Raw genomic sequence first — 10000 nt, 5'->3', positions numbered from 1 at the left:
GTGGGATGACTGATTGCTGCTCCCACCTCCACCACAAGAGGGAGAGCCTACAGCTTCCCCGTCTACCAAGACAGAAAGGACCAGGAAGTGATGCTGGTGGTCTTCAGCAGCCCCTGCATAGGAGACTGGTCGTGAATAGGGCCAAAACCCGCACCCCAGCATGTCCTGACTCCCTTCACATCATTGCTTGGGGATGCCTGCCTCGCTCTTCCCAAGGAGACCACCAACCCCAGCAGCAGTTTCGCTGCCAAAGATCTTGGGGGAGGTCAGGAGTCCTGCTCTCACGGCAGCATTTTCGTTGCAGGAACTACTGTGGGGGGATCCCCACAAGAGGGAGCTGCCGACTACGAAGAAGGGTGGGTGTGTGGTTCTGGAGACCACCAACCCCAGCAGCCTTACCACTGGTGACAGGCTCACCATTGGCAGCATTTCCACTACCAGTGGTACAGCGGGAGGAGAGACAGCATTGCCAGTAGCAGCCTGGCTACTGGGAACATTGCCGCCCATAAACACCTTAAAGTCCATGTTCTTGGCCCGGGACTGAGCGAGACTTTTGGTATTTTAAAGGGGGAGGTGGCCATTGAGGCCATGTGTGCTGTGCCCAAGCTCGGGGGATATGTGGCAATGTTTATTTAGGCACGAGGATTGCACATCACTCCATGTGCAGATTAATTTATCAATATATCACACCTTTGTACTCACGTGATAAAAAGTGCTATTTAATTCACGGCAGATTAATTCACGTGCAGTTGTACCGAGACTCCAGTGGAATGATTGATTAGCAATAGAGTCTCGGTACAGCTGCGTAAAAGCATGTATGTCTCACTCACTCAGGGTTGTGTGTTCGGTGAGTGGAGAACGGTTGGGGAGGAAAAAACAAAAAGAGAAGTAAAAGTAAATAATTGATTTAACTTACCGTATTTGTCTGTTTGTCCGCTGTTTGTTAGTTCTGTTACGTTTAGTGTTAATTCATTTTGTTTATGTTGGCCTCAAGTGCCGTGTGCTGTTTTTGTTCAACCTTTTATTTTCTGTTTGTTCATTTATTAAATGCTGAGCGCAAGCAAGCACTCAGCTTCACCAAACTCTGTTTCTGGACTGAAGTCACCCACTACAGCCGTCTTGTGACAATCAACTAACAATACGTTTCAGTGTAGGACTAAGGATGTTTTTGACACCTACTGCTGCACTACGATTCCAATATCTTCAATGCCTTCCCTTATGGTGCTGTACAATCACTCAAACTCAGACTCCTATTTCTTAATGTTTACAAACAAAGTAGACGTACAAAATACCACCTTTTATCAGTATTGAATATTTATCAAAATTAATGGTGGATTTTAATATCCACCAAGTGTAATTTGGAAGAAAACATGTTAAACATTCAATATAGTAGTGGCTTGCTGCGCTTTTACTCATGCAAAGACTGCATACCATAATATTATATGATTGTTTAAAGCATGCAAGAATAAAGGTGGTGCACATAATTAAGAACACAAATTAAACACTAAGCTGAAACATGAAAAGCTTTATTTTTTTTCTTTCAGAAAACTGTTGCAAACTACACTGTCATGGCAGCTTATTAAAATAGGTCATTTTGTATAGGATGTTTATTAGTATTTTGCAGTTGCACAAATAACTTGAAAATATGCCTCAGCTAAAACCCAGGAGAGAGATACAACACATACAGCAATGTAATGCTGTTTAAAATGTTATTCCTTTAAATAGCTACTTTGAAAAATGTTAATAGCATTTATACTGGCTTAAATAGCTGTATAATAAAAAGACGATAAACGTGAAATATTTTTTTATAGTTATCATACCGTCAAAATCTAATACCGTGACATCCCTATGTAGAACACAAGTAAAAATAAATATTGGTAGTTTTATTCTATAATAAAATCTTAAGTAAAACACTCAGTGCTGTTTAATTTGAGCTATCAATATTGTTAACAATTAAACAGTTATGACGCAACATGACAGGAAGACCCCTCTCCAAAGGGTTTATTGTCGCCTTCTACAATACCAGTTACCTCATGAGTTCCTCCACCTTGTCATCGATGTCCAGCTCATCCTCTGTGGCTTCAAAGCTGTACAAACTTTGATCCACACTATTGGCGGAGTATCGGCTTGGTGATAGCTTCCTGTTGGGAGTGGCAGGCATAGTCTCTTTGCCACTCTGATTGGCTGTGGCACTGCTGGGGGGTGAAGAGGTGTCATAGCTGTTGCTGGGGGAGGGTGAAAGCCTGTGGTACTGGGTCTGTGTGGCGATGGTGATAGAAGAGGCCACTACATCACTGGTGGTGGTGCTCGTCCCACTGTAGGCTGGCCGGCGGCCAAACTTGTCCCCATGCTCGCGATCTAGACGCTCCAGTGTTTCCAGGGCATGCTGTATCTCATGCTTGTTCATCCCCGTCCGGCGGAGACGTTGCAGCAGATCAATCTGCTCAATAGTGAACCGCGGCTCGTCTGTGTAGTGAGACATTCTGCAATAGAAAACATGGCATTGTAACCATTTGGCAATGGGTTGCTTAGCAGTTGGTTAGAACACCATTGCGATTGTTGGATAGATAATAGTGCTAAATGTGGGAAATCAGATGGTGTATGGGGAGTGTTTAAGCAATTTACACTAATTTCATAATTCATAAGTTTGTAATTGTAGTGACTGACTTTTCTATGCAGAACTATTGTTTGTTGTGTTTATTTATTGATTGTATTTATATAGTGTTTTTTACACAAAATTCACAAAGCACTGTACAGTACATAGCGGAAAAAAAACAAACCACAATACATTTGTACATCATGTCACATATACAACTGCCACAATCAGACCATTTAAAATAGCATATAAATAAAAGTATACACAATAAAAAAGCAGCAATTTTAAAGTTACATTAAAACCCACTAAGATAAGAAAGTGTGTTCAGAACTGACATTGAACTGACTTGGGGACTGTTCACTTTGTGTTGAGCATTCCATAGTTTAGGAGCTCTAAAAGAAAAAGCCCTACCTGCTGTGTTGCTTTTGTTGATCCTAGGAATAACCAGCAGCCCTGCATCCTGTGATCTCAGAATGCGGTTTGGAAGACACATGGTCAGTAACTCTTGCAAATAACTAGGTGCTAATCCATTCAAAGCCTTGTAAGTTAACAGCAACATCTTAAAATCAATTATATGCTGCACAGGGAGCCAGTGTAAAGAGACCAAAACATGGGTAATATGTTAACTCTTCCTGATTTTAATCAGAATTCTAGCGGCTGTATTCTGAACAAGCTACAAGCGGGATACCACGCGTTTTGGGACATCAGAAAAAAGTGCATTACAATAATCAATAGGGATGCACCGAATCCAGGATTCGGTTTCAAATTTAACCCGAATACCTACTTTTTGAGCAGGGTTCGGATTCGGGCGAATACTCAGGATTCGGTGAACCAAATCTGAATCCTATATCCGCTCAGATGCACATCCATTCTCATACATCCCCCCCAATGTGTGTGTTGAATTTAAGGCATAAAAGAAAAAAAGGAAAAGAGAAGTTGCAAGCTTCTTCTTTTGGCTTTCAGATAAGTATAGTTTATTGAAGATAATAGTTCTGAGTTGCAAAGTTACAACCATATATCTTAAAGGTTACATGTGACAACAGTTTGCAGGTACCCTCTTTCCATGCACGGATCAGAGCAATACAAAGAACATTTCAGCATAAGGAGTAAATTTACGTCAGGGACATTGAGAACACCTAAAAAGGAATTGGATAAACCAAATCTCTTATCACTTTGTTGACTGTCCATTTGTCTTCACTCTAGCATCAAAGCACTTGGTTCAATCCAGTTTCTCTTTGAAGTAGTCTGTTTTTACAACCCTCATAAAATCAACTGTAATTTCCTAAGAAAACCCATTTTATTTCTGGTTTGTAAATATGTTTAACACAAAAACATTGATCCACTGTAAATGGCAAATGCCTTTCATGTTAGTGGACTGGACATCAAAGGAGAGGCCCACACTTATTTAAAAATGTCTTGGAGGTCAGCCTTGTCCTAGCAAGAACAAAGTGACCAGAAAGATCTTTATCAACTTACTGTCTAAGTAGGAATTTAACCAGAATCTGACTTTATCTTTAACCCATTCTGTGAGTTGTATTCTAAGACCAAAAATTAATTTATATCTAAATAAAATGTTCCAACATGCCCCGGTTTTTAAATATTTAAAATAAGTTTGTTAAGAAATGAAAGATTTCTAAAGACTTTAATAGTTATTCAGAAAAAAATTTAAAAGAATTGAGTTATTTCTCAATAATCTCACAACTTCATATTTATCAATATCCCAACCATCTTTTTTTCTATTTGCTCTAGAAACACTCACTCGGTTCCTGAGAACAATAATTATCATCGTCCCCTTAATTTGCCATGAATATCTGATTCCAAGATATGCTTATTAGCTTCTTCAACAGATGACCCATCCTATTTCAGGACTTTTGCTGTCATGAGCCACGCCCATTTCTCTTTTGGCTTTCAAGGAGCTTCGATTTGCTCTCTGCCAGAATTTTTACTCCTCTTCACCTGTGGGTGTCTGTAAACACAATGGATACATGTGCCAGGTAGATATCAGACCAGACTTTCATTTCAAATTCACTGGCTTCTGGGGTAAGTAACTTACTGTATCTCATCTGAACAATTTGCTCTAATGCAAAACAGAAAATCAGGGTGTTCTTTTCACCTATATTTACCATATAAAAATTCTGTGAGATCGGGGAGAATGCACTATTAATTATTAATCATTTTCAATCTACACTGCCCTTTTTTCCTATCTCTCCTAACGAGATATTATTCAATTTCAATCGATTTAACCATATCTATATCTATCTATACATTCTGCAGTGCTAATCAAACATAATAATGATGTTAGTAACATTACACATAACATGTTTGTACATATCAACTTAATTTAAAACAATCTTATGTTCTATTCCAAAAATGATACTTTCTCTTTGAACATGGAATACAGTTGATGACAGTCTTAATTATTCTAATTTGCATGATATTCATTATGGTCTAAATAATTTTATATGTGCAATTGTGACTCTAGGACGTGAATGTTACTCACTCCTGTGTCAATCAAATTTTTCCAACTGTTTAAATTTTCCATCTCTATGTTAATATTGTGTATTCTTATATACAATATTAGATGCATCATTGTTAAATCAGACCACTATGTGTTGCTATTCTCATAATTCTTTCAATCACTATAGATATTCCTCCCCATGGCTTATGCATAACCTGTTCCCAAGTCAGAATACAGTTCTTTGATTCAAACCATAACTGCTTTCCTAAATAATGTTTTTTTTTTTTTTAAATACTTATATATGTGTCCACTCATATACTTTTATTATCAAGTCAAATTGTTCAATTCTTGGGTATTGAAGAGTCATTTTATCACCTGCGATTCCCAATTCTCTATCCGGTTCATCTCTGCATTCCCAGTTGTGGATCAAGCTGCATTTATTGTCTTTATTGCATTGTGTTTTATTTACAGTTGTGATGGAAGAATCCCATCTCATGTTGATTCCCAATCACAGTCCACTCCATACTAGTAGATGTCTCCTCTCATGCTAAGATGAATTCTGTAGGAGAGAAAGATCAAAGTGTGAGTGCATATCCTTATGCAATTTTATTCATAATTCACACTAACATTGGTATCTATGTCAGCACTGTCATACAGCTTACACTGATCACCTTATACCAAAAATGTGCTCTTTCACGCTTTGTATTATCAACTTCAGATTGGTTTCCCCAAATTTTGTTCATTTCATGCAGACCTGGCTTGCATTCTTGTTCACATTCTGAACCCCCACCCCCACTATTTTTTTTTTTAAATCCTCAATATGTAAATTATCCCTGTGGGTTCTGGGCTTAGATCTGCATTCATTATTGTGTGCTATCTGTCCTGGATAACAGCACCTACAAGTTTGCTCTGCTGTGCCTCAATAGAGTATTTATTAGTGATTATAATTTCTAACCCTTTGTTGTAATGGAGGAAGGGAAATACCTAAGGGTGTGAAGTCTGCATTGGGGAGTCTACACAGAATAGCTGTGGGTAGTACAATACAGAATTCCCTCTAACACTAGCATTTTCTTCTAAGGATCTAACACTTAGCTTTCCTGCTGATTTAGTGTGAGGTGTGATATATTTAGCTCAATGAAAAATATGAGGGGGGTGTCATAAGGTTTTTGCAATATCAATTTATCATTGTCTCTATCTCTTATTGCCCACATCTATTGACTCATTGTGTTAAATAATTAGTTTGCCTTCTATGATGCAGAATCCTCGTTTCTGCCAGAGCAAGACAACTAACATTTAAAGTGTGTGTGCAGCTTCCAAATGTACTCTTATATCATTCATTCTCAGAAAAGAGTACATTACTCTGTCTGCTTGTGGCAGTGTTTGCCCAAGTTGCAGTTTGATTTGAGACAGTGTCTCTGCCCCGATCTGAACTTCTGGAAAACAAACAGAATGTTTCATTAGCTTTTTTGGGGTTAAGCTTTAACCCGGCTCCTTCCAGCAACTCCTGTTCTGTGGTATCTGCTTGAAACAAAAAACCATCATCATTAATAGCATTGTACGATAGTAAGCATTCCTGCAAATCAGACTTCACATCTGGGTCACTTGTTATTAATGTAGCAACACCGAGTTCAGTATTCTTCTCCAATTGACTGTTCTTAGAATTGAATTGCCATAAACCGTCCGGTTTCTTAACTGGCAACTCTGGGTTGTTAACTGCTAAACTCTCGTGCTGTAGCAGAGATTCTGTCTGTATCTTTGTGACACAGCTCAGGTTTCTGTGAGGGTGTTTCCTGCATGTTTGACACCTTCCCATTATAAGGCTCCATTGTTACCCTCGGCTCCCTGTGGGTATCTGTGATTACCTGTTTTGTGTTTGATGGCTGCAGCATTTGTGAATCGTAAATAACAGATCTCTCATCTTGGTCAGACTGTTCCAACAAATGTTTGTGATGATCAACAACCAAGAACATTCTTTTGCTTTCTGTTTAGAAATTGCCATTCTTCGCTTCATTCCAGCACTCATGTTTTTCATAATCCAAATTACCCTGTGTTCACTAGTTTATTCAGCAATTTCACATATTTTAACTGATGGATTTTCAGATTTCTGAATTCCCCTCAATTCTGTTTCTGTAGAACTTAATTTATCCCTAAGATTATCATTCTCTTTCCCAAGTTTTGATTGTGTAGCAACAAGAAACTGTCTCTACTGTTTTAAATGCTTCCAACTCTAGTTTGTGTTCAGTGTAATTCAGTTTCCAATTTTTCAATTTGACATTTTAGTTTGGTATTTTATCAACTTTATCCTTCAGATATTCAACAGTTTGATTCATAGCCATTACACAATTTACCTGCTTTGTTTTCTTTTTCTTTTCTTTTTGATTGTGCCTCCCACAAGCGCTCAGTATGTGTTCATACACATTTCTTTCATTCTCAGAACTTTCATAAGGACCTTCCTTACAATGTTTTGCCGTCCATCTCCTGGCCCACAAACTCCAATTCTTATACTGCTATATAAGTTTCTTGTCTTGACAAACACTTGGGATCCTGTCCCATATCCAGGTGATTAATCTTTTTAACTCTTACTTACAATGAGCAAATTCTGTGATTTTAAGAGATGTCCGTCACTTCATGAAAATTCCCATAAGTAAAATTTACAAAAAAAAAAAAAAAAAAAAGTATGCGTGCGATGTGCTAAAAATACAACTGCAATGCATGGTGTTGCAGACAGCCATACACTAAGCACATATCAGGCACGTGTAGCGGTGTAGCTCAGCCAATTAAATTTGTTGTAATTGAGCAGTTAAGCGTGTGAAGGCTTAGATCGAAGACAGTGAACTGTAAAAATGGCAATTTCAAGTGCATCATTGAGCAAAGTATCAAAAATCACTGCTAAGCAGAGAACTTGTAATCCTGTGGATTACAAGTGAAATGCAAGCTGCGAAAAACATACTGAAACGGCTTTACATAAACGGAAGATACAAGGCCTTGAAATGGACAGTAGGAGAGACTGCTAAAATACAAAAAAACGCTGAGTGAGCGGTTTAATGTAAAGACTGAAGAACAGTTGCAACGTCGGACAGAAGTTTATCGACTTAGAGGCTTTCTGCACTGGCAATATTCCACTTCATGACCTTGATAGCCCCGCTATGAAAAGCTACCTGGAAAGCTCGCTAAAAAACATTGGTGTTATACCTAGCTATGATCAACTCAGAAAAACGTAATTGCTGAAGTGTTTTGAAAGGCATGTAAATGATCTGAAAAAAACGCTGAAAGACTGTTTTGGAATTAGTCTCGTAGCACATGAAACAACGCTGAAGGGTGCTACATACTAAATATCTTGGCACTTCCATCCATTTCAAGCTAACAAGGTGAAGAGAGTTTGGAATTGAAGTCTTTTTAATAGAGTGTGTTTGTTTGGAGAAGGTAAACTTTAAATCTGAGTCAAGCAGCAGTGGAAACAGTTCAGAAATACGGAATTCCTTTTGAAAAAATGACTGCTTTTGTTACAGACAATGCTGCATATTTGAAACAAATCCTGGGAACAAAGTCTCAAGCACTGTTTCTGAATGCAGTGCATGTAACATTTGAAAGAAGCAAATTAACTTGTTATTGCTGTAAAGCGTGTGTTCACTGCCTGCCCTGCCCGCAAAGCACGGTTCCGTCAATCACTGCTGGAAAAGGGGAAAGCGCCTGCCATTCCACCTTCACCGGTAATCACACGGTGGAACAGCTGGTTTGAATCTATCCATTTTCATGCCAACCACCTTAAGGATTATGTGGATTTTTTTGAGGAGGAGTGCGAGTGAAGCAGTAGCTCATCTATTGAATATGTGGTGACCTTAAGTAAATCAACAGAAAGGGTGTTTGCAGGGTGTTTGCAGTGAGGGTTTGCAGGGGGTGCCCCCCCCCCCCCCAGGGTGTTTGCAGGGTGTTTGCAGGGAGCAGTGAGCTTTTTGAACAGGATGTGGTTCATTCTTTCTTCTCAATAACAGCAGATCAGATCCTATCAGTAAGATTTCAACACTTCCCCTCTCTCTCTCTCTGCTCTCTCTCTCCTCTCTCCTCACTCTCTCTCTCTCCTGAAGCTCCCTGCAGCTCCAGCCTGTCTCTCGTGTCGGTGTTTCTGCTCGTGAAGCTCGGTCTCCTGGCCGCCATCAACGCCTTTCTCTTCTTGCTTCTAAAAGTGGAGCAGCACAGACTGGTGAGAGCTGACAGAACTTTCAACAGAGACTCCTCATTAAAACAGCAACACCCCGCCCCCCAGGATCACTAACTGAACCCCAGCCACCCCCCATTCAAACAGGAACCCCACAATCTCTCAGCTAGCTGAACCCCAGCCACCCCCATTCAAACAGGAACCCCACAATCTCTCAGCTAGCTGAACCCCAGCCACCCCCCATTCAAACAGGAACCCCACAATCTCTCAGCTAGCTGAACCCCAGCCACCCCCCATTCAAACAGGAACCCCACAATTTCTCAGCTAGCTGAACCCCAGCCACCCCCCATTCAAACAGGAATCCCACAATCTCTCAGCTAGCTGAACCCCAGCCACCCCCATTCAAACAGGAACCCCACAATCTCTCAGCTATCTGAACCCCAGCCACCCCCCATTCAAACAGGAACCCCACAATCTCTCAGCTAGCTGAACCCCAGCCACCCCCCATTCAAACAGGAACCCCACAATCTCTCAGCTAGCTGAACCCCAGCCACCCCCCATTCAAACAGGAACCCCACAATCTCTCAGCTAGCTGAACCCCAGCCACCCCCATTCAAACAGGAACCCCACAATTTCTCCGCTAGCTGAACCCCAGCCACCCCCCCATTCAAACAGGAACCCCACAATCTCTCAGCTATCTGAACCCCAGCCACCGATCATTTGATGACGAAAGGGGGGTCGTTACGGGGGAGGTGACCACCACCTTGGCCCGTTATTACTGCTCCCTACG

The 10000-nt window shown here is 40.3% G+C and overlaps 1 protein-coding gene across 3 annotated transcripts; it reads right to left on the bottom strand.

Annotated features, from left to right (window-relative positions):
- Window positions 1–1549: 1549 nt before the first annotated feature.
- LOC121310777 (homeobox-containing protein 1-like) lies at window positions 1550–5627 on the bottom strand. Of its 3 annotated transcripts, XM_041243708.1 has the most exons (3): window positions 5430–5627; window positions 4356–4562; window positions 1550–2483 (listed from the first exon to the last, which is right to left on the bottom strand). In XM_041243708.1, exon 3 carries the CDS (start codon window positions 2480–2482, stop codon window positions 2027–2029), a length of 456 nt encoding a protein of 151 aa, XP_041099642.1. In that variant the 5' UTR covers window position 2483; window positions 4356–4562; window positions 5430–5627; the 3' UTR covers window positions 1550–2026. The 3 variants fall into 3 exon arrangements, with proteins under 3 accessions (XP_041099642.1, XP_041099641.1, XP_041099643.1); XM_041243707.1 differs by lacking the exon at window positions 4356–4562; XM_041243709.1 differs by lacking the exon at window positions 5430–5627 and having other exon boundaries at window positions 4356–5401.
- Between the last annotated feature and the right edge of the window lie 4373 nt (window positions 5628–10000).

The sequence above is a fragment of the Polyodon spathula genome, unplaced genomic scaffold (genome assembly GCF_017654505.1).
Source record: "Polyodon spathula isolate WHYD16114869_AA unplaced genomic scaffold, ASM1765450v1 scaffolds_2451, whole genome shotgun sequence".
Classification (NCBI taxonomy): Eukaryota; Metazoa; Chordata; class Actinopteri; order Acipenseriformes; family Polyodontidae; genus Polyodon; species Polyodon spathula.
The sequence above is the reverse complement of the archived record's forward strand: the minus strand, read 5'-3'. Positions and strand labels throughout refer to the sequence as shown.